This window comes from Dipodomys spectabilis, unplaced genomic scaffold (genome assembly GCF_019054845.1).
Source record: "Dipodomys spectabilis isolate Male_0828 unplaced genomic scaffold, ASM1905484v1 ptg000179l, whole genome shotgun sequence".
In the NCBI taxonomy this organism is placed as follows: domain Eukaryota; kingdom Metazoa; phylum Chordata; class Mammalia; order Rodentia; family Heteromyidae; genus Dipodomys; species Dipodomys spectabilis.
In genome coordinates this window covers 9,681,720-9,705,194 of record NW_024870856.1, presented here as the reverse complement: position 1 = coordinate 9,705,194, position 23,475 = coordinate 9,681,720, and the positions used below count along the sequence as shown (strand labels likewise).

Genomic DNA, 23,475 nt, shown 5'->3' with positions numbered 1-23,475 from the left:
ACCCCTCTTCCCAACCCGTTTCCCTACAGCATGGCCGTGATCTGTAGCCTTTCCATCCATGGGACCCTTCTCTGCCGTTCGTGTGGCGTATCTGCAGCCCCAGACTCTTACATTGCTGTACCACGGACTTGTCTCTGTCTCTGTCTGTCTCAGAGCTCTCTGCAGGAAATGCATGGGCTAAGAATTTATTTGTGCAATGCAGAATCTTCAACAAGTAGATTGGATCAAGTCTTATGCCTACCCACCTCCTCCAAGATATAAGAAAACCAATATTTAGTGATTTTTTTTAAACAAAAGCATTGTAGATGTTTCTACCAGTTATAAGCTACTTGTACACAATGACTGAGTTTGGTGAGTCCCTATTAATGCTGTTTCACAGGAATGTATTTGGACCCAGATGAGTTCACCCAGTTGGCATGATGTTAATATGTTGCTCTTTCACAGGAAAAGTAAAACTGCTCCTGAAGGAACTCTGGCTGTGTGTGAACACAGCACACAGGCTCCCCGGTGACATCGGCAGGCACACTCCAGGTGAGATGGGCTTACTTACACAGAAATGGGGAAGTTCACAAGCCAGGTGCAAAGGTTCAGTCCTGAAGTCCCAGCCATGTGGGACATTGAGAAGGTAGTGGTGCCAGCATAGCCAGGGGGAGAAAAATTGCAAGACGGGTATTTCAAGAGAAAAGGCTAGGTACCGGAGGCAGGGATTGAGAGATCACAGTCTGGGGCTAGTCCTGGCTCAAAAGACTGTGAGACTCTGTCTCAACCAGTGGCCAGGCACAGTGGCAAACACCTATTATCCCACCTCCATGAGGAAGCACAAATAGGATCCCAGTCCAGCTGACCTGGGCAAACAGTTGTTTACCTAAAAATTAATCCATAAAATAAGACTAGCAGAAGTGATCAAGTGGTAGAATGCCTGTCTAGCAAACTTGAGGCCCTGAGTGTAAACTGCAGTACTTAATTTAAAAAAAAGAAGGGAGGTAATGGAAGCAAAATACAGTTGAACATGTGAACGCATAATTGGAATTGTAGCCATGGCAGAAAGTGTTCATGTTAATGGGAGGATTGTGGTCTACACAGCCTGGACAGAAAGTGAGACCTTGTTTCAAAACTAACCAGTAAAAGGGTTAAAAAATAGCTCAAGAAGTAGACCACTGACCTAGTAGGAGCAAGCCCTGTGAGTTCAACCCCAGTACCACCCTTACCCCCTGTGCTTTTGGGTTTTTGTTGTTTTTTTTTTGGTCAGTCGTGGGGCTTGAACTCTGGACTTGGGCGCTGTCCCTCAGCTCTTCAGCTCAAGGCTAGCGCTCTACCGCTTGAGCCACAGCGCCACTTCCGGTTTTCTAGTGGTTTTATTGGAGATAAGAGTCTCACGGACTTTCCTGCCCGGGCTGGCTTTGAACCGTGATCCTCAGATCTCAGCCTCCTGAGTAGCTAGAATTACAGAGGTGAGCCACCAGTGCCGGGCTGCTTTTGGTTTTTTAATATTCCATGAATCTTAACAATGAAAGACTGAAATAAATGAATGAGTGCTCTTGTTTATACACAGTTTCTTCCCTTGATTATGATTGACTACCAGAAGATACATTTAACTTTTAATTTTTAGTATCTTTCATCAAAGAACATTCGGAAAATCTGGGCAACGACCAGGTGTGTCTGGCAGGTATATGTACAAGATGGAAGGGTGCACTGTGTTTTTAAATCATTTCATGAGATTGATCCACTAGAAAGCTTATTTCTGACCATTTATGAGTTCCTCTCAACTCTTTATTTGCAGAAAGATGTCCTGGAGACATTCTGCCATGTTCTCAATCTACTCAGGATTTCAGATTTGGAAATAAGTAATAGCCCTTCCTAAAAAAGGGAAGAAAGTAGCTGACTTGTGGAAGATTAAAGTGATTGTAATCAGGTTTTTATTATTTTATTTCTTAAGTTCTGATTAATAGAGCTAAGTGATACAAATGTGCATCTGACTCTCCTCCTAGGTTTCTGTAGACAGTTTTGTCCAGAATGGTAATGGGCAAGTTGCCGATTCTTTTTACTGGATTCAGAACTTGCTGATGTACAGAGGCTCTCTCCGTGTGGCTCTTTTGAATCAATTTCTCTCAATTCGCTTTCTGAATAATAATCTTGACAGCAGACAGGTGAAAGCTGCAAGTCCTAAGTTAGTCTCTGGAGTTTAAAACATATCTAGTTAGGCCGGGGCTGCCTAGGGATTCTTTTCAGCCTTCTGTACTAATAAGTAATCATATTTGATACACTTTACACTTTTAATATGTTAGTGAAGTGAGTTTCTTCATTTAATAATCTGATGTTTTCATTTAAAAACACCCTTTTAAGGATATGTCTATTCTGTTATCTTTCCCAAGGTAGAAGGAAAAACATGGCAAGTTTAGAGTCTTCTTATATCTTAAAATATATTATTTTTTCCTCCATGCACTGGTGGATCACTTGTAATCGTAACTACTCAGAAGGCTGAAAACCAGAGAATCACAGCTTGTGGCTGGCATAGTAGAGAAGTTTCTAGAATCTATCTACAGAATAATCAGAAACGCAAGGACTGGGAATGTAGCGGAACAGCAAATCAGTAAGAACAAGGCCCTGAATTCAGCCCCAGTGCTTCTAAAAGTACACACACGCGCACGCGCACTCACACACACATGCATATGTTTTTCTAAATGTTGTGATCATATCAGAAGAGTTACAGATCAGTGTAGAGAATCCCTTTACCATCTCAACTCGGATTTTCCATTACCAGAGATCAAAGCTGGAGTATTTGGTATAATCTTGTGAACTGAACTCTAGAGCTCTTGTGATTTGCACAGGTTTTCCCACTCAAGTCCTCTCCCCTTCGGGAGTCCAGTCGTAGCCTGGAATCATCTTGCTTTCATTTCCTGCTCAGTGGCTGACAGTTTGCTTTCGTCACTGTTCATGTCTCTGACCTCGTAGTGTGTACTTTATAGAAAGCTGATGGTTTTGGCATGCCGGACCTCAGTGGGAGTGTCTCCCTGTGCTCAGGGCACTGAGCTGCAGGAGTGTGGATGTGCATTATTAGACTGCCACCACCGAATCAAGAATTCCTAAGTGGATCTTACTGCCACGATTGCTGCTCGAGTATTTGTCCAGTAGTGATTTTTATACGTGTCATTTTTTTCTTCATTTATTTACTAGAATTCTTACATAAGGAAATGTTGTTGGTCCTCCAATCATTATTTGTTCTTTTATCTATTTGTGTATATCAATGTTGTTGCTCAGATAATTATTCTGTACCTTACAGTTCAGTTCTCTCCATGTTTGGTTGGTGATGGTGGTCATCTTAAGGGTAGATCCTATGCCCCTTGGTACACTCCATTCTGTGTGGAGTGCTCATGTTTGGCACTGCAAGATGTTTTCTGTCTTAAATTGAATCTTCTTTTAATATTCCATGAATATTAGCCTTATAACCCCATGTTTCCAGAGAGCTCTGTTGTTCTATAAAATACTCTTAAAACACTTTACAATGTAAGCAGAGATTCATGAAGATTTGCAGGGACCCACAAATCTTTGCAGATAATCATTACCAAAGTCAGATTCCTAAAAAGCTTCTCTAGTAACCTTTGTGTTGCCTTATCATGTGATGGGCTCACTGTTGTGCAGAAATGATCACGGACAGGCGAGATACTGGGTGACTTGAGAGAGAAGGTAGTATCTCAGCTTGTGTGCACAGAATGGATTCCCTGTCACATTTTCCTGTTGAACGGAAAATTCCATGTAGAGCCTGAATGAGTTGGCAAGGCCCTTACCCACTGCGTGGTGAGGAATGTGGTCTCGTCAGCCCGTCTGCCCTTGTCGTCAGTCAACTTCTGTGACGCTATGGGATAGTTTTAGAAACGGATCAATTGCCTTTTCAAAAAACATTTCAGCTGATTAGGACCAAATATTGCAAGCACTTTGAATTGTTAGTATGTTTCTTTTAAAAAAAAAAAGTTTTCTTGATATGATGAGTATTTAATATCTATGTATCTCCGTTCTCCTGCCCCAGAAAAACATGGCCAGGATGACAGTAGCTTCACAACATCTAGGGAGGATGACACACCGTCTCCATCACAAGGGAGTCCCTCCAGGGCCTCGGGTGTGCAAACGTGCCAGGCAGAACTGTCCATGGAGGTGGAAGAAAGCTTCGCTCCCTGTGAAAGTGTGGCAAAGCAGAGGCCCTTTGGAGCTGGGCTTGGTCCTGGCCGTGCTCCTAACGAGGTGTTAATGCGGAGTCCTGATGAAGAGGACAGGGCTGGCGCTTCTGCCCATGCTCCATTGTTTGATGAAGATCTTCAAGCTGCAATTGACTTCTTCAGACTTCCTCTTCCTCTTGTGTCTCCAGTGCCCTCTCCTCCTCTGACGTCCTCCACAAACCACCTGCGCCCCTTGCCTTCCTTGCTGGCACCTGTGAGTCAGTCCTCTGAATTTAAGTTCATTAGGTGTCTGTCTTCCATCTGTGGTCCTCCGAGGGAATATAGTGGACCGAGGCAGTTATTCATCTCAGCCAATCTTACTAGACCACAATGTAAGAAGTTAAAAAAACATCTAGTGCGCACTGGTCAGCACGTATAGTATGTCTTTTTGTTTTGTTTTGTGTTTGCATTTTTATTTGTTCTTAACCACAACTGTCTTACAAGTTTTTTGTAAGAACACTGTGTCCTTGGCTTTATCCCTAGTGCCAAGCAGTGGTAATAGGTAAAAAGTGAAGTGAGCACAGATTTGCAGGCATAGAGGTCAGTGTTAGAAGAAGCCCCAGGTATAGCCTATGTGTCATTGGCCTCTAGTAGCTGAATTCTTCACTTTCATTCAAATTCACATTTTTTTAAATTTGTGATAGGTATTTCTCAGGGGAGCAGTCTTGATGAAGCAGATTTGCAGAGCTTTTAGCTGAAGGGTCAGATAAATTTGGGATATAGCTCATATATCTGTTAGACATCAAGCTAGGCACGGGGCTGGGGCGGGGAGGCAACAAAGAATGCAGTGCCAGGATGGTTGTGTAAAGGATGGGGAGGAAGGGTGTGGATCATGGCAGCACTGCATTCGAGCCCTATGGGACTGGGAGGCACTGCAGGGGAGGAGGCCTCTTCCCGAATGGAGGCCGGTGGGGAGAGGGTGCTTCTGGAAGAGAGAGCCTCCTCACTGCACTTTAAGAGTTATGAGTATTTCTCCAGGAGCTATTAGACCTGGGGCCATCAGGCACCGGGGAAGTATTCATGCAGGCCATCCTAGAAGGGTCCTGGGTCTCTTCATAAGGAGTTAACATTTTATCTTCAGCGCAGTGGGAAATCCTAGATGAGTCCAAAGGCATAGACTGTGAGATGTTCATTTGATTGTTTCTGTTTAGTCACCTTGCAGGGTGCCTGAGTAGAGCCAGAAGGATACTCAGAAAGCAGGAAGGACCATGGCCAAGGTCGAATTTAGTATATAGTGTACTTGTAGTTTGAGAACGTTAGTGGTCAGATGAGCAACAGTTGATAGGTAACCCTTTCCATGTGATCTTCAGGCACACCTTCGGTCCTAAGTAGAACAGGGTTCAGGAGGAGGACATTTATTATGTGAGGACGATGAGAGTGGGTGGGTGTCTGGGGATTTCTGGGCTTCTTTACAGAGAGGGTGGGGTGGGATCACACTAGAGATCCAGACATTGCCTGTTGGAAGATCCCAGAGCCTAGGCTGCACTCCTTGGGTGATTTACAGAATTCTCCAGGGGACACAGACCCACATATATACATACACATGTAATTGATGCTGATTGTCATGTTTGGTTGTTGAACAGGTGTGTAATTCACATAATTTATGTTTTAAGGAAACCTACTTTGGAGAGTACACAGATTCCAGTGATAATGAGTTTGTCTCACATGAAGATTCTGCTGAAGATGATGACACAGCTGACTCACAGGCTTGTTTTGGCCTAGCCAGAAAAAATAAAGGAAATGGTACCTGGGAGGAGAAGCCCAAATCAAAAGAAACTGTCCAAGTTCTAAATAAGTTCGCAGTAAATGAAGTGAAAACGGTTGGGTGTAAGACATTAGCAGCACCCCTGGGAGAAGCTTCAGCCACATCTACTTTTGCTCAGGAAACACGCTGGACGGTGCCACCAGACTTCTTGAGTTGCAGAGGTCGACTGGCAGATGAGGGGCTCGGGGAGAGGAGGAGGTCTGTGCAAGCTGAGCAAGTGCTTCCCGGTCCCTCCAGGAGCCTGTCGGTTGAAAAGTTGTCTGGCGGGCTGTCAGGAGGCCGGGATGCCGAGGCTGGGAAGTCCGGTTTGTATTTCATGCCCCTTGGCAAGAGGCCTCTGAATGAACTCATTGGCTCTGATGAGAAAGCCTCGTCATCGAAAAAGATAGGATCACCCCACTCAGAGTTTATCAGGTACACGCTTGCTGATGAGTTTCCTTCCACATCAGGTGTCACAGGTTGTGGCTCTTTTCCAAAGACACCTAGAGAAACGGCAAAGGAAAGGGAAGATGATCAAGAATCCACTTCAGAATCATCGGAATCCGAGGATGACGACCCAGGCGACGGGCTGGGTCCAGTGGGACAGGACGGTGGCGCAAAGTCTTCCTCGACCTCGATGTCAGTGTCTAATTTCAGTCACCCTCAGCCCTCGAAGCTACAGTATGTTAACATCGCAGATATGCTAAATAAAACAATGCCCACCCAACTGCCTCATTCAGAACAAACACTACCAACTCGAAACCTGTTACTTGCGCAGTCCGAGCCACCAGAGCCCTCTCAGCAGGGAAGCAACCCGGGGAGCCGCTTACGTTCTTTGAGCCCAGGACTAGAGTCACTGACGTTTAGAAATCTGAGGAGCAGGCAGACAGCAGGTGCAAACATGGCAAAAGACACGACCAGAATCTCACTTTCTCAATCAGTGTTTAGGAAGATGACAAATGGTGGACAGAGTGAAAGCCGAGATCCTAAGTCGGCTTTGCCTTCCACAGGTTCTGAGTCTGGCTTGAGCGAGAGGGACCGTGGTTGTGATCAGAGCACTTCGTGGCACCACAATGATTCAGTAAGGAGAGGCGGTGAAGAAAGTCCAAGTGCTACCTCAGAACGTGAACAAAAGTCTAGCCATCAGCTAGAGAAGGCCGTGACAGCCTCACAGAATGGGGCATCTTCAACCACACTTGAGCTGCCAAGAGAAAATGCCAGTCCTGCTTCTTTACTGCTCAGCCCAGCGTTGGTCACCATGGGACGGGCAAGTCCCGAGCAGGATCTGAGGGGCAGTGTGGATGTGGGACACCGTGAGAATGAGTTGACCTCAGCCCCAGAAGAGGGTGATAACCACGCTGAGGATGTGCCTGCGGCGGAGTGTGTTGCGGATCCGGCCAGAACAACAGGAAACGTCCAAGAAGGGCCTGCCCAGAGGAGCACTTCTCCAGAACTTTCTGTGTCTTGTAGCAAACTGGATTTTGATTCTCAAGGTGGTCCCGTACCAGCAGAAAATGTTGATTGTTCCACAAGTAGGAGATTGTCTTTCTCATCTGAGGATGCCCCCTGCCAAAGCCAGGACTCCAAGGAAGCCGCAGGGCTCAAGGAGGGTCCAGGCGAGGCTCTGGGCGAGGCACCGCGGCCCTCACCGGCTCCACCTGCCCCAGATCCTGACCCCCTCTGCCAAAGCCAGGACTCCTCCAAGGAAGCCTCAGGGCTCGAGGAGGGGCCAGGGGAGGCTCTGGGCAGGACACGGCGGCCCTCACCGGCTCCACCTGCCCCAGATCCTGACCCCCTCTGCCAAAGCCAGGACTCCTCCAAGGAAGAAGCAGGGTGTGAGGAGGGGCTGGGCGGGGCACCTCGGCCCTCACAGGCTCTGCCTGCCCCAGATCCTGACCCCCTCTGCCAAAGCCAGGACTCCTCCAAGGAAGATGCAGGGTGTGAGGAGGGGTCAAGGGAGGGTCCAAGCGGGGCACAGCAGCCCTCACTGGCTCTGCCTGCCCCAGATCCTGACCCCCTCTGCCAAAGCCAGGACTCCTCCAAGGAAGAAGCAGGGTGTGAGGAGGGGCTGGGCGGGGCACCTCGGCCCTCACAGGCTCTGCCTGCCCCAGATCCTGACCACTCTGGGGTGGAGAGTGGTGAACTGCTTCCCACTGAGTCCGCCAGGTCAGGGGACCGTCCTGCAGAAGAGAGCCCCTGTGGGCATGCAGTCAGCCCAGGCGGTGGTGCTTTGGCTGTTGCAAACGATTCTGCTACCATGCGGCAGAGTTGTGAGCTTTCCAGAGTGACGTCCCCCGCGCCTCCAGCTTCCCCCCAGCCGCACCTCCCCACGGCCACCGGGCTCTCCGGAGTGCCTTTCAGGACAGCTGAGGAGATGCGGGGCATCCCCAGCAGCAGCCTTCCGGGCACTCCAGAGCGGGGAGAGGAGAGCAGCACGGACGGGAGTGAGCCTCTCAGCTGCAGCGAGGGAGAGCTTGAGGGCGACGCTGTGGCGGGCAGCGGACGGCAGCAGCCAGCCAGTGACGCCCAGAGCACTGCGGGGGGGACCGAGGGCGCGGCCCCCGCCCACCAGCCCGCGGTGGATGTGGGGCACCTGACCTTGGCTCTGCAAGACTTTAACATCAGTGCTTTTCCTGACATAGACAGACTTTCTACATCAGACGTTGCTGTGTTTCTTGAGAGTTGTCAGTTACAGGACTGTAGTTCAGGGGACTCTGTTTCGGAATGTTCCAGCAAAGGAACTGAGATGAGCAAAGAACTAAAGCAAAGTGGAGTCTCAGGAGAGAAATGTGAGGAGCAGCTTTGTGAAGAAGAAACACCGGGCACCTCTGAGGAGTGGATTGAATCGGAAAAGGTTGACAGCTCCGTAAGAAGTCCCAGTCAGCTTGTCCAGTGTTCTTTGGAGACCCTGACTGAGGTTCTCACCAAGATTGGGCAGGAACTTCAGACAAACTGTGAGGACTGCGATGATGCGGACAGTGGTGATTTATCGCCCGTAGGTGCGAATAGCCCAGCTACTGAAGGTTTGAAAGAGAGTGGCCCCTCCGAGGGAGCCAGCGGCTCAACATCCCGTTCTCCAGAGCAGTTCCTGCTCGTCACTGAAGAGCAGGTTGAGGACCGCTCGGGCGGGCGCGGGAGTGCGGACGCTGGGAAGGATGGCCTGGCTGCACCTGCAGACTCTCTAGTCCCCGCCTCTGTCTCTGTGACCCAGTTCAGGATGGAGCAGAGCTCTGGTTATGAGTCGGAGACGTTTCAGATCCACACGTCTGCAGGGACCTCCGAAGTTACGGACACACACTTGGAGAAGGATCAGATGGGAGGCACGGAGAAAGAGGTGGAGCGGGCGGCGGGCGGCACGGCTGCCTCCCCCGCTGCGGACACTTCTCAGGCTCAGGAGGAGGTGGGAGCTGCCTCTGTCTCCATGACTTCCACAGAGACCTCCCCAGAGACTGGTCACACAGCCCCTCCGTTTCAAGAACCTCCAAGTGGCAGTGCCTTTACAGTGGCCCAAGGGGAGGTGTCAGGCAACGGCCAGAGTGCCAATTTCGATAAAAGTCGCTTGCGTAATAGACCTGTTAAGCCTAGTATATGGATTAGTTCTCAAATATACGACCAGACCTTTGAGGCTCAGAACGTGGCATCTGATCATACGTATTATAACTCAAAACTAGAGCCATCTGGCAAAAATAAGACGCGATCCAAAATTTCAAACAAAGATCCATCCAACAAGCCAGTGAAGACTTCAGTGAGCAAGGGAGAAGTTCACACCGACATCCCTCAGTCCCTTTCAGGAGAGAGTGGTATGAAAAGTCAGAGAGGTCAAACTCAGCCCGTTCTGGCACAGGCTGATACCTCTGTGTCCACAGACGGCCCTGTGGACACTCTGAGCAAGATTCGCCAGGAGGTGGGGCCCCCACTGCCTCCTCTTCTGGCCCCGTTGATAGCTACGCCCCCACGGGCTGCCCCCGCACCCTCGCCCCTCCTCCCCAGTCCTTCCTCCCCAGCCTCTCCCCTTGGCAAGATTTCCCCGGCCTGTGAAATCCCAGTGCCGCCTCTGCTGTCTCCGTGGCCAGAAGAGCCCCTGAGCTCTTCCCCACCCCAGCCCTCTCCGTCTCCTTCTCCAGCAGCCGGTGGGAGGATACTGTCCTCTCCTCTGCAGTTCTGTGCGGCCACTCCCAAGCACGCCCTTCCGGTGCCTGGAAGACTCCCACCCTGTGCCCCAGGCCCGGCCGCGGTGGCAGTGCCACAGGAGAATTCTGTGAAAATCCTTGATACCATGTATCCCGAGTTGTCTGCCCGGGCCCGGACCCTCAGCATCCTCAAAGGCAACATGCAGCTGTCTCGAGGAACATCTGCCGACGGTAAGACCTTGCCAGGCCGAGTCAGTGCTCTCCTGGGGCTCAAAGCCATCACGTCCACATCCACAGCCTTTGTCAAAACAGGAAGTAGCTCTGGTGGTGACAGTTGTCAAGGTAGGTCGAGAGACTTGGGACCTCTGCAGGCCCCAGGTAGCAAAAGAACATTGTCAGCATCTGCACCGAGGAGTGCCAAACGACTGCGCCTGGACAGCGAGTCCCCAGAGCCAGAGCCCCAGGGGGACCTCCCGGAACACCCCCGACAGGCCGAGGTCACAGCAGAGGAAAGGAGCTCAGTGCTGGCCAGCAGCCCCGTTCCACAGCTGCTTGTGAGCCCCAAAGAAACTGTGGAGTCCCATGATCAGGCCATCCTGCATGCACTGAAGAAAGTGGCTGAGTCGTCCTTCGACCTGTTGCCTGTCATTAGGAGCCATGTCTACGTGGGAAACATCTCCAAGAAGCCTGTGATGAGAGACCAGGAGAAAGAGGTGGTCTTTGAGTTCAGCACAAGGAAAAAGGTATGTGGCTATCCCCCCCCCCCCCCCCCCCCGCATGCTCATACTGCACGTCCTTAGAGGCAGCCCCGTCCGGTGTCAGCAGCTTGTGCAGATGACCCTGAGGTCACCCCAGTGATCTGAAGTACTATGAGGCATCCACTGTTAACTTAAATTTTTACCAGGGAAAAAGTATTGTGCCCTAAAATGGTTTGATCCTGGCACATGTGTAAAGGCTCAAAATGCTCAAATGGCTGTCACAGAATACATCTATCACTGCTGAGTGTGAGGACAGGAGGAAGGGGGCTGTGGTGGTCTGCATGCCCTGCTCACTGGACCTTCTAAGCCTTTACTCAGGTTCTAGTTACTGAGCAGGTAGCATCTCCTTTTGAAGATGGTCACCAGCACTTAGTGCCCATCCCTGGACCTTTGTGCTATATATGTTTTGTTTGTTTTTGACTCCTGTGTTCAGAAAGCAAGAAGAACATGGAAACTGTATATTTGAAAGGGTTTTCTTTCTTTTTTGCCAGTCCTGGGGTTTGAACTCAGGGTCTGGCCTCTGTCCCTGAGCCTCTTTGTGCTCAAGGCTAGCGCTCTACCACTTGAGCTGCACTGCCACTTCTGGCTTGTTCTGAGTAGTTTATTGGAGATAAGAATCTCATGGACTTGAACTGGAATCTTCAGATGTCAGCCCCCTCAGTAGCTAGGATTGCAGGTGTGAGCCACTGACGCCTGGCTTAGGTTTTTCATTTAATACTCCTAATCACTAAACATATCACCTAGTGTCTTATGTTGTAAGCAGTATAACAATTTTAGGAAGCAAGAATGTGAATAGAAGTAGACTGGACCTAATGAACACACCGATTCTTTTTGCAAGAACCTGGAAATGATGACAATAAGGCAGTCTGGGTGTGCCCTGGGCATCTGCTGTATGATCCACCACAAGGAGCAGACAGACCTGGGAGGGCTCATTGCCTCCAGGGCTGGTGGCTCCTTTGCTGCTGTTGTACTTCTAGTCCTGTGCAAGTTTAGACGCCTAATTGTGTGATACGTAGCTATTTTTAGAGACACTAGACATAAATAACAGTGTACTTTGCTTTTTTCCTTCTTCCAATCCAGCATTTAGCAGAACGCTTGCTTTGCTCCATTCTCTCAGAACTAAAACTTCAGAAGAAGTCTATAGACCACAGTTATATCCATGCCCTCTGCAGGGTGTATGTGGGCATTTGCCGGCAGCTTGGAGACTTGGAAAGAGCTCGCTTGTTTTGCTATAGCCTACTTAAGGAAGGTATGTTTAGGTTAAAACATTTTTGTGTCCATTTTTATGTGTAGTTTTCTTCTGTTTATTGTTTATTTTTTATTAGAGTTGTATTGTACATCTATTAGAGGACAGCTTTGCTATTCTACCTAACTTTGCTAAACCAGATTTTCAGAACAGTTAAAATTACCTATTGTCAGCACATTCAGTTCTACTTCTCTGTAAATACAGTATCTTTCCTTAACTGTGTATTTTATTTATTTATTTTGTTCTCGGTCCTGGGGCTTGAACTTGGCTTGGGCACTATCCCTCAGCTCTTCAGCTCAAGGCGAGTGCTCTACCACTTGAGCCACAGCGCCACTTCCAGTTTTCTAGTTGTTTATTGGAGATGAGTCTCATGGACTTTCCTGCCCGGGCTGGCTTTGAACTGTGATCTCAGATCTCAGCCTCCTGAGTAGCTAGGATTACAGGCGTGAGCCACCAGCGCCCGGCTTCTTACTTTGTATTTTAAAGTCCCCCGTAGTTGCAGTAAAATGCCGGACTCCTCTTCCAATGGCTAGGCAATGGTAATGCAGCAGCTGTGAGATGGAGTCATGGCGCGCAGAAGGAAGGTGTCGGCGGGGAGTACTGTGTCGTCTGTTTCTTGTAAGGAATGGAATCGGGAGCCGCTCCTTCAGTGCCACAGATCATCAGTGTCTGTGAATTGCCACTTCATACCATATATGACAGTCCGTGTATATTTGCTTCTTCAGTCACTGATTTGTTCATCACATCATTAGTATGGGCATCACACTTAGTGTGTGGAATTTTGTGGTGGCCAAGTCAGATGCAGGTGTGACTATTCGCAGTGACTGAAAGGCCACAGCTACATCCCAGAAGCTCACCAGCTTTACTAGTGCTGGGCAGTGGAGAGGGATCTGGGCCCAACCACATCCCTGCTTATTCCTAGCCGGGATCCTCTTCCTCTTTGCCTCCACCTTACCATGGCTCACTCTATGACTACACATAACTCCGACTCAGTCTGTGTCCTGTATTCTCATTTGTCTTCGTGGCCTTAACTGGTCCATGTCATATGATAAAATTCATTTTGTCTTCTCACTCTCATTCTCTGGGTTGCACATTCTGAGAAAACAAATGTGTCTTCTTCTTGTTTCCCTCTGCAAATTGTTGGTAACCATGCACCATCTACTGTGTGAATGATTGGACCTGGGATGGTAGCTTTGATAGTGTGAACAGAGTGGTAGTAGTGTTCCTTGTCAAAGAACTTGCTCTGTGATGGGAAGATGCAGAGAAAGTGTGCAGTAAAGAAGGGAAGAGAGAATTCTAGGCAGGGAATATGTGTGCAAAATATTTTGAAAGAAATATCAACAGATGGAGTCAGGCTGTTAAAAACCAACAGATAAAGAGGTAGGTCAGAGAAAAATTAAAGAGACATGTCTTCATGACAAACCGGCTAAAAGTCTTCACAATGACATCAGAAAACTCAGTCATTTTTATAAAATAAAGGCATTTGTTGACCTTGTGACCTAAAACTCCCAGTGCTAGGCGTATGACTGATAGAAATAGACATATCCGTGTATAGCCCATAACTGGAAACAGATGTGGATCAGCAGGGGAATGGAAAATTGAACTGTGACCTCCCACACAATGGAGATGATCCTTAGCTGTAAAGGAATGGCTACATCATGAATGAGTCTCAGGAATTGTGCTGTAGAAAAGCCAGATGGAAAAGAGTTTGAGAATGAAAAGACATAGACCTCATAGTGACATAAGCCAATCAAGGATTCTCCGTGTCTGTGAGGTTATCTCACGAACAAGGTTGGACAGAGCAAGTTGTGGTGATGGTTACCTGGGTTCATTAATTTGTCAAAATACATCACCTCTAAACTTAAAAGAATACATAGTTTGTTAATTTTTAGCAAGGATTTATGACCAAATAGGGCATATATATGTTTTTATCTATGTGAATATATATACACATGTATATATTCACACATATACACGTATATACACATTACATATATATATATATATATATATATATATTGCTCATTACATCAAATATCTTTATAACTCATACCTCTGCGTTTGCATTCAGAGAAGCTTCTTGTAGTGACATGGGTAAGTTGGGAGAATCTTGAGGCTGAGGAGATTGGAGACAAAATATTTTCCTTTTCTGTCTTATTTTTTCCTTTTGCTTCTACTGCTATTTATTTATATACCATGTTTAAAAGTTAACTTCAAAAAAGTGGCCAAGAGGAAATAAGAGAGAAGGTTTGAAATGGTTGCTGAGGTCAGATCTTATCTGAGTATCCATTTATATGCCCCTAACCACAGGGCAGCTGTAAGGCTCTGGTGGGATGAATACATTGTACTTGTGGCTTTAAAATTCATTCACTTGGGCATATGTCATTTTACCCTCCGGTTTTCTTTCTCATAGATTTTCCAGAGTCTGAGAAACTGGCTTTGTTTATTGCAAACATGTGGCATGATGTATTTGTTTCTCAGTCGGTGATTAGTAAAGCAATGCAGTTGGTTGCAAGGCAGCGTGCTAAGGGAGAGGTTCTCAACTGTTTGAGAGCCTTCCTCAACTGGGAAAAGGTGAGCTTTATTTTTATTTCTTACAGTGCCATGCTTGAACACCATACCTACATGATGCTGTGTTAGCTGTGTATTCATTCCTAGGCAGTTTAGAGATGCTGTCCTTCATATTAGGTCCTATAAAATGCCATTTTAGCATGATTGTGTCCAGAAAGAACAATGGAGCTGTCTTAATTTAACTTCTTTTTACACTCATTTATGACTGATGAAATCCACATACAAGTGTATATAAATCAAATGCTGTTGGAGCTATGAATTATTTAATTTTTACACAAATATTTAGAGAGGTGAAACGGTTGATATCCTCCATTTCTTCCATGGGTAGGCTTTTTCTTATTCTAATATTTTATATTTATCTTTCTACTGAATGGAACGTGTTCTAAATCTTTTTTTCTCACATTACTTTATATTATTTGATTTTTCTTTAGTTACTAATATGTCCAAGTAGGATATTTTATCTAATGAGAATCTGACGATATTAAATTTTTGGTTTTAGCTTTCAAATCGTTTTCTAGACATAGGAGAAGAGAAATTGTTTCCTAGACCCAGGAAAGGAGAGCTCCAACTGTTTCCTAGACCTGGGAGGGGAGAGCTTAAATCATTTTCTAGACCTGGGAGTAAGCCTTGAGGAGGAGTGCTCAAATTGTTTACTAGGCACAGGAGAGGAGAGCTCAAATCGTTTTTCTAGACGTGGGAGAAGAGAGCTCTGATTGTTTTCTAGCTCTTTAGAGGAGAGAGCTTTCTAGTAACGGGAGAGGAGTGTTCTTTTCTAGGGATGTAAAGTCAGTGTTTGAGAGGTCACTTGCACAGGACCTTCCATATCCAACATCACAGACACTCAGCCACACGTGCACGGTCCCTCTACGGGAGTATTCTCTATCCAGATGATTCAATTCCAAGAATTAATGACGTGGTTTTGCTTTGTTTTACTTTGAAATACTTGCAGACTATACATTGAGTCTGCCCATTCTGAAACTCTAGAATGCTCTGGAATCCAAAGCTTTTTGAGCATTATGAGCATGAGTTTCAGATTTTTCAGGTTAGGAGTACACAACTCACAGTGCCATGTTTGGAAGAATTCTCTCTGTTTGCATTTTCAGAGTAACTTCTCTACCTAGTTTATGCTGTGGGGTTAAAGCTCCTTCAGAGTATACTTTAGAAATGACTGCTTGGTTTAAATTGCTACTCAGTTTCAAAGTTGTAAAATTATTAACCTGTTACAATGGAATTTAAATTCATAAATTATGTTCCAGTTGTATACCAGGTAGTAGTTTCAAAGGTAACAGAGTTACTGTAGCCATTGATTTGTGTTAGACTAACTCACATTTATCAGATTGCCCTCTTCTCAGTGATCAATGCTGTTTCTAGACTTCAGTATTTTAGGTGTGATTGATGTTTAAAGTAATCAGAAACTTAACATATTCCTCAAAACACTTCAAACTAAGCAACAGAATATTCTAAGCACTAAATCAACTTCTGAATGCAAAAGATCAAATTTAGATTGTAGGATATGGATTCATTAAATATTCAAATATTGCCCACTGAACTACATTCTCTTCTAACATTTTTAGTTGCAAACATGATTCTAATATCAAATGATCTATACCATAACAATAGTTAAACATCAGGTTTAATATGAGCTGGAAGTGGGAAGGCCCTGCCTGCTCCATTGATGAGTGTTTATTTACTGGAGAGAAGTAAAGATTTTGTCCCCAAAAAGACTTGTAGTGGAATGGGCAGAGCCACAGTAACCCAGATGTCTGTCAGCAGGGAAGTTCACCTATTCACGCTGCATCTACATGCAGCAGTATCCAACAACCACACGCAAATGTGAAGCGTGCAAGATTTAATTATGGGTCAATTTTAGGGCTTTGTAGAAAAGGCAGACTAATTTCCAGTGCCAGAAAGAAAACAGAATTTAAAGGAAGTTGTAAGAATTTTTTTTGGTAACTAAGATTAGAACTAATACTCTAGTGATAATGGTGAAAGATTTTCAAAACCTTCCTATTGGTGTTCAGTGAGGTTGCCAACAGGATGCTGCGTGGCTCAGGCTTTGAACCACGCTTCATGATTCGCTTTTCTTCTGCTAGAGCGCGCCAGTGGATGTGAGTGTCATGGTGTCGAAGCTGCTGCTGACCATACAGTTATGTCCAAAGACAGAGTTCCAGTCCAGCGAGACCTACGGTGAAGACCTCAGCGGTGACACGTGGGAATACATATTTGCCATCGATCTGCTTTGCTGCCATCAGAAATGGATTTGGACACATGATAACATTATAAGGTGGCCTGTTTTGCTAACTTAAAAAGCGTTGTTTTAATTGCAAGGTAGTCTATTGAATGTTTAAGTGCTTTGATTGTATTTATTTGTAACACAAGGTGGTTGAGATATTTGCAGATAACTTCATTTGAATGAGAGTTGATAAAATTGCCCTAGAACATTGTCATCACAAGTAGTTGCTTTAGTTTTTGGTACTGTTCACTGCTTTTTGTTATATTTTGTTACTGCTTCTCCCCAGCAGGAGAGATCTCAGGAACCGGGACTCTTCTTCCACATGTAGACTAGTGACCACACAAAGGAGGGTGTAGAATAAAGAAAGCATTCTCTTAGCATACCGATAATCTGAAAACATGCAGAGGAACAGAAATATTTCAAATTACAGTTTAGCCACTCTTGACTTGAGACCAAATTCAGCCAGGATTCACCAGGATTCCACTGTGTGAGCTGTTCTCTGTCCATCTGTAATTCTAGCACTAGTTCTAACATGCTGCTTCTGAGAGGGTGGGGACAGTTGTTCTTCAGATACTTTTATGGGACCCTGTCTGAGAAAGGCTGGTTTAAGGGAGTTTGTGATATTAAAAATCATTGCAAATGTAAAGAGTCGATAAACTAGGTCCCTGAAATACTTGAGGAATGGAAACTGTAGAAACTGCCTTTGCAAAGATTTTTCTGTGTACAAGGATGCTCTTTTACCCTAGGCATCCAATGCCAGGACAGATTAGACATCCAAATATCAGTAGGAATTGTATCATGTAGAATAAGATTGAGTTAAATGTACTTATCTAGTGTATGTATGTATTTAATGTTAAAAATGTATAACTGTAAGTAGAATTTTTGTGCATTTACATGGAAAAGTATTTCATCGTCAGTTACTAAGTAAGTCGGTGTCAGAACCCTGTGGCCAGTTCCTGACTGAGTAGCTGAGCGTCTGAGTCCTTTCATGAATCATGGGGCTTCCATCCCCAGTGGGGAGAAGCCGACACCGTCAGAATGTGAGAAAGCTCTATGCACAGTGCTCCCAACCAGCAGCGAGGACAGCGTGGAGGATTAGGGCCTAGCGCTAGACCCGCCTCTGCTCAGCAGCTCAGGCCCCACCATGCAGTTGACCTGGAAAGGTCGCAGTCAATAGTCTGTATCTGAGATAGCATCCTTTGGAAGTTCTTTGCTTTTCGTTTTTCCTTTGTCTGCATTTATCATTTCCAACTATAATAAACACCATGCAAGAAAGAGAATAAAAGGAGGAATGGACCTGATTGTCAGTCATGGGAGTGAGTTTGTCCTTCTATGTTGTGCTTGGGTTTGGACATTTCGGGTCCCTCTGGCTTGGCCCTGGAGCACCTGTGACTTTGTCTGACATCCACTGGTCCACTGGAGGCTCAGAGTCCATATTCCATCTCTTCCTAATTTGGTGATGTAAGGGACACTATAGAATAAGGACTGTACCAGAGTAAAGACGCAGGTATTTGTAGCCCCTGTAACCAGTGTGGGCACGAAGATCCTGAGAAGCTGGAGAAGATCTGAGCTCCCAGTGCCTGTTATCATAGGGAGAACGGGAGTGCATGTCTCCTCGTGCTCTCAGGACAGCGTGTGAGAACGTGCCTGCTGCACGCCTAACCCCTGGGGAGGTGGGAGTCTGGAGGACTGCAGTTCAGAGCTAGCTGGGCTTCCCAGCTCCTGGGGAGGTGGGAGTCTGGAGGACTGCAGTTCAGAGCTAGCTGGGCTTCCCAGCTCCTGTTGTCCGGCAGAAAGCACGACTCATGGAGTACAGCGCCAGCTGTGAGCCAGCAGGCTGATCAGCGCGGGACCCCCGAGTTCAGACTTCAGGGCCCAGTACCAGCAGCAGCAGCAACAAAAACAAAACAGTTCTGCTTGATGTGCTTACCTCTTTTCGTGTCTTTTTCTAGTAAGGAGCTGTGGCCTGTAATGGATAAGTGGATAAAATACAGAAAAGGACACGCCAACATTGCCTTCACTCCCGACGTCATTATAGCATCCGTCCTGAGACTGATCGGTGAGCCATCCCATCTTTGCAAACTAGCCAAAAGCATGAGAGTCAGCTGGGTGTTTCCAGGGTCCTTCTGGATCAGGAATTAGCCAAAAGCATGAGAGTCAGCTAGGTGTTTCCAGGGTCCTTCTGGATCAGGAATTAGCCAGATTTCTGTGGTCATTACATATTTACTGGCTCTCTGTCACAGCATTCAACCATAAACTATGTGCATGTTTCCAGGGTCATCCTTGATTAGGAATTAGCCATATATGCTACGGTCATTAAATATTTACTGGCCATGCCTGCATCCCAACCCTCAGAGTGTATGTTAACAGGCACCAGACTGGTTCCTTGGGGCAGACAAAGTAAGTACTGTGGGCCTCAGTTTCTCCAGATTTGAAGTCAAGAAGGTCACGAAAAGCATTTGCACGCTCATCAGTTGCGAGGTTCACCAGGCATGCAATATAATATTGCAGTGTCAGTCCTCACCCCAGTGTGAGGCAGGTCCCAATCTGAGGACTCTGGGGAGCCGAGGGCCCTGTGCAGGTTGTCCAGTGTCTGGATTGCACACTGGTGGCTGTTGGCTCTAAACTTGATGCCGGCCACCGCACACTCGGCCTGCCGCAGCCACTGCCCTCCACATTCAATTTGTTTTGTAGTAGCTTTGCTGTGTGCAAACAGGTGATTCTCCCTTCCCACTGCACCTCCTGGAAGACAAGCAGCACATCATTGAGTCTCACACGATGCTCTTTAACAGCCTATTCTCACTGAAGACATCATTCTGCAGGCCTACAGTGCTCAGTGTTACAGAACAGAAAACATATACTTGCAGTGCTAGGTAACATTGACCAGCATTTCACCAGAGACTTTATGTGTTGTTTTGTGTTGTTTGCTTTGTCCCAGGTCGATTAGGCCAATTGGGTTTGAAGGAAGGATTTCCAACTGCGGTGAAAAATATTAGCTCTGTGATTGGGACGTTCATACAGCATGCTCAGGACGAAGGTAAAACTCTTCCATTAAAATTGCTTTCCTGTCGCTTAGCCTCTCTTTCAGCCTGCTGCTTCTTTCCTGGCTTGTACCTGGGACGTGAGCCAGCGCAGCCAGTGTTAATATTTGCATGTGTTCTGCCCCGGGCTTGGCCTCTGGATGCGCGGTCGTGCGCTGTGCTGGCCCATGCCTCCCTTTCTCCCTCTGCTTTGCCCTGTCTGTCCTCTGGCCATGGTGCTGGCTTTCCACGGCCTCCTGCTGGCAGTTGCTGACTGTGGGCAGAGGTGCTGTGCCCTGGCACGGACACTGCTGCCTGCTTCCTGTGAGGAGGGGGTGAGGGACGCCGAGTGGAGCCGCGGGGATTCCCGTCCCTGCTAACCAGCTGCACAGCCCAGAGGGTAGGCCATTTTTCCTTAGCAAAGCTTAGCTCAGAGTCACCCTCAGAAGCGAGTGTCAGTAGGAAGTTGTGAATTCAACATTAGAAGCGTCATCTTATGCAGGGCCTGGACGCATAGCTTATCTTGGCTGAGAGATCTTTGTCCGTAGCATTCAGCATGTCACTGGACCTGACACCACCAAGAGCCTCCTGGAGTGCTTCTCTCAGGCACCTGCCTGACTTAGGGCAGTGGCCAGGTACGGCCCATTTTTCCCCCAGTCTCAAGGGGATAGAGCCTAGCGAGTCCTTTTGCCAGTGGTGCAGACTTGCTGTGTTGCTGTGGCAGGCATTTCCCTTGGGAGGAGGCACCACACACCGCACAGCTAGGGAGCCAGCAGCCTTCTGGGCATGACAGGGTCTGCACGCCACACACCGACGCCCAGGGGCCGTGCGGCTTGCTTCAGTTCAGGAGCCTGGAAGTGTCCTGCCAGAGCTGAGTTCGCAGGTGTGTCTGCCAGCGGAGCCCTCACTCAGCTCAGCCCCTGCAGACCCCCGCTGTGGGTCCCCTCACCCCACCCCTGCATTCGGTTCTCACCAGGGCATTTTTGCCCATGGGCCATGTGGAGCTCTGCCCTCCTTGCAGTGCTTGTGAGTTGGAGAGGAAGCTATTAGAACAGGAGCGGTGCCTGCATTGTCAGAACTCACCTTTGGATAGGTGAGGTTTTGTGCTGTGTGTTTATTTTAATACAGTTTGGGTATCCTTAACACCCAGTTTACAATTTTTTTCCTAATCTGTTTCTGGATGCTGATAGATCACCACGGGCAGAGATTGTCCAGCGTACATCTTCCACTCATAAAATTATTAAAATATTTGATAAAATTACCCTTAGGCTATCCATGATGGTCTCTATGAAATGTAAATGAATTTCACATTTCCTCCTGAGTTCCGTGCTGTGCATGTGCAGGTGTGCCAGGGTACAGCATGCCTGGAGCAGTTGCCGTACACAGCACGCGGCCACGCCCACTCGGTGGCCACGCGCCCCTGGTCCTGTGGCACCCACTTAGTGTGCCCTGTTGCACAGTCCCTTCTGCACGGCTGCATAGACTCCACTCTTCAGTAATCTAGACTGAATTAAGTAAGCTGAGCTTCAGTAAATTTTAATTAAATGACTCCTAAATAAACGTGCTAGAAGAGAACAGTGATGACACATTGTAAGTCGTCAACTAGCATTTCATAGAATGTGCACTGGGTGTCTAGGGGCAGGGCGTGTGCAGGGTGGTGTGAGCAGAACATGGGCAGGGCTGGTGTGTGCGGAGCTGGAGTGTGTGGAGAGCTGGTGTGTGCAGGGAGGGCGTGTGCAGGAAGGGTGTGAGCAGAACGTGGGCAGGGCAGGGTGTGTGGCGAGGCAGTGTGGGGCGGGGTGCACTCTTGTCCAGAGCCCGCTCATGAGCCCTGCCTGGCCTGGGATTTCGCAGGGCCGCACGGTGGTGGCATCGTGTTCTTGAGTTCTCTGGGCACTGCGCCAGGCCCTGTGAGCTCGGCCAGTAGTATACAGCTCTTACAGAAATTTTAACTGCAATTGGCTAGCACTAGTATTTACTGCTGGAGTAGGAAGTGTGTAGATGACGGCATTAAAACTGTCCTGTGCTTGCTTGCTGTGTTACGATTAACTGGAAATCCCTTGCAGATATCCCGTGGGGCATCCAGCTAGCAGCCGTGTACGCCCTTTGCGATCTGAGCCCCAGCAACCCAGCACAGATTGCCCAGGTCCTGGAAGGCTGGCGCAGAGCGGCCTCTAACAGCGTGCCGTCCGCACTCCTCGGCTACCTGGAGGAGGTGGGTGCCCTGGGCCAGGAGGGCGAGCCCCGCGCCACCCCGTGAGCGGGGAGAGCCCCACAGGCTCACCAGTCTGCCTTCGGATACAGACTGCGGCTCCACGCAGCACCGAGGCCACCCCCCGACCCTGCTATCCCCACCGCAGCCACCCCCCCCGACCGTGCTGCCCCCCACCCCGGCCCCCCAACCCCGGCCCCACGCAGCACCGAGGCCACCCCACCCCCCCGACCGTGCTGCCCCAACCCCGGCCCCACGCAGCACCGGGCCATCCCACCCCCCCCGACCGTGCTGCCCCCACCACGGCCCCCCCAACCCCGGCCCCACGCAGCACCGAGGCCACCCCATCCTGACAGTGCTGCCCCAACCCCGGCCCCCCAACCCCGGCCCCACGCAGCACTGAGACCACCCCACCCTGACAGTGCTGCCCCCACCGCGGCCCCCCCAACCCCGGCCCCACGCAGCACCAAGGCCACCCCACCCTGACCGTGCTGCCCCCACCGCCGCCCCCCCAACCCCAGCCCCACGCAGCGCCAAGACCACCCCACCCTGACAGTGCTGCCCCCACCGCAGCCCCCCAACCCCAGCCCCACGCAGCACCGAGGCCACCCCATCCTGACAGTGCTGCCCCCACCACGGCCCCCCAACCCCAGCCCCACGCAGCACCGAGGCCACCCCATCCTGACAGTGCTGCCCCCACCGCAGCCCCCCAACCCCAGCCCCACGCAGCACCAAGGCCACCCCACCCTGACAGTGCTGCCCCCACCGCGGCCCCCCCAACCCCGGCCCCACGCAGCACCAAGGCCACCCCACCCCCCGACCGTGCTGCCCCCACCACGGCCCCCCAACCCCGGCCCCACGCAGCACCAAGGCCACCTCCCCCTACCCCCCCCCGACCGTGCTGCCCCCACCACGGCCCCCCAGCCCCACGCAGCACCGAGACCACCTCCCCCCCAGACCCCGGCCCCATGCAGCACCAAGGCCACCCCGACTGTGCTGCCCCCACCGCGGCCCCCAAGACCATGGCCAGGCAGCAATGAGGCCATTCCGACTGTGTTATCCCCACCGCGGTCCCCCAGACCCCAGTCCCACGTAGCACCGAGGCCCCCCATACCAGTCCCACACAGCACCGAGGCCTCCCCTTCCCCCTGTGGCCCCACGCAGCACCTCGTGAAGGAAGTGGGGCAGGACTCTTGGCTTGGCAGAGAGGAGCCGAGCAGGAGAGCAAGCAGTGCTGACCACCGCCCGACCACACCTCCCGGCCCTGGCTGCTCTGGTCTTGTGACGTGTCAGTTGTGTTACTGTGTTTTGGTCCAACTAAGAAACTTGAACTTAGCCCTTTTTTTGCTG

General features: G+C 48.8%; 1 protein-coding gene across 2 annotated transcripts in view; it reads left to right on the top strand.

The window, feature by feature from the left end:
* Ice1 (interactor of little elongation complex ELL subunit 1) overlaps positions 1 to 22,267 on the top strand; it is a 48,356-nt gene extending 26,089 nt beyond the window's left edge. The window contains exons 11-19 of one of the 2 annotated variants that reach the window (XM_042695222.1): positions 445 to 531; positions 4,025 to 4,425; positions 5,825 to 10,828; positions 11,924 to 12,092; positions 14,503 to 14,663; positions 16,754 to 16,944; positions 18,846 to 18,952; positions 19,832 to 19,930; positions 21,980 to 22,267. In XM_042695222.1, the coding sequence (XP_042551156.1) occupies positions 445 to 531; positions 4,025 to 4,425; positions 5,825 to 10,828; positions 11,924 to 12,092; positions 14,503 to 14,663; positions 16,754 to 16,944; positions 18,846 to 18,952; positions 19,832 to 19,930; positions 21,980 to 22,173 (6,413 nt within the window). In that variant the 3' untranslated portion in view covers positions 22,174 to 22,267. Of the gene's footprint in view, positions 1 to 444; positions 532 to 1,443; positions 1,913 to 4,024; positions 4,426 to 5,824; positions 10,829 to 11,923; positions 12,093 to 14,502; positions 14,664 to 16,753; positions 16,945 to 18,845; positions 18,953 to 19,831; positions 19,931 to 21,979 lie in introns of those variants that run through there. The other variant, XM_042695223.1, reaches the window with a different exon arrangement.
* The last annotated feature ends 1,208 nt before the right edge of the window (positions 22,268 to 23,475 follow it).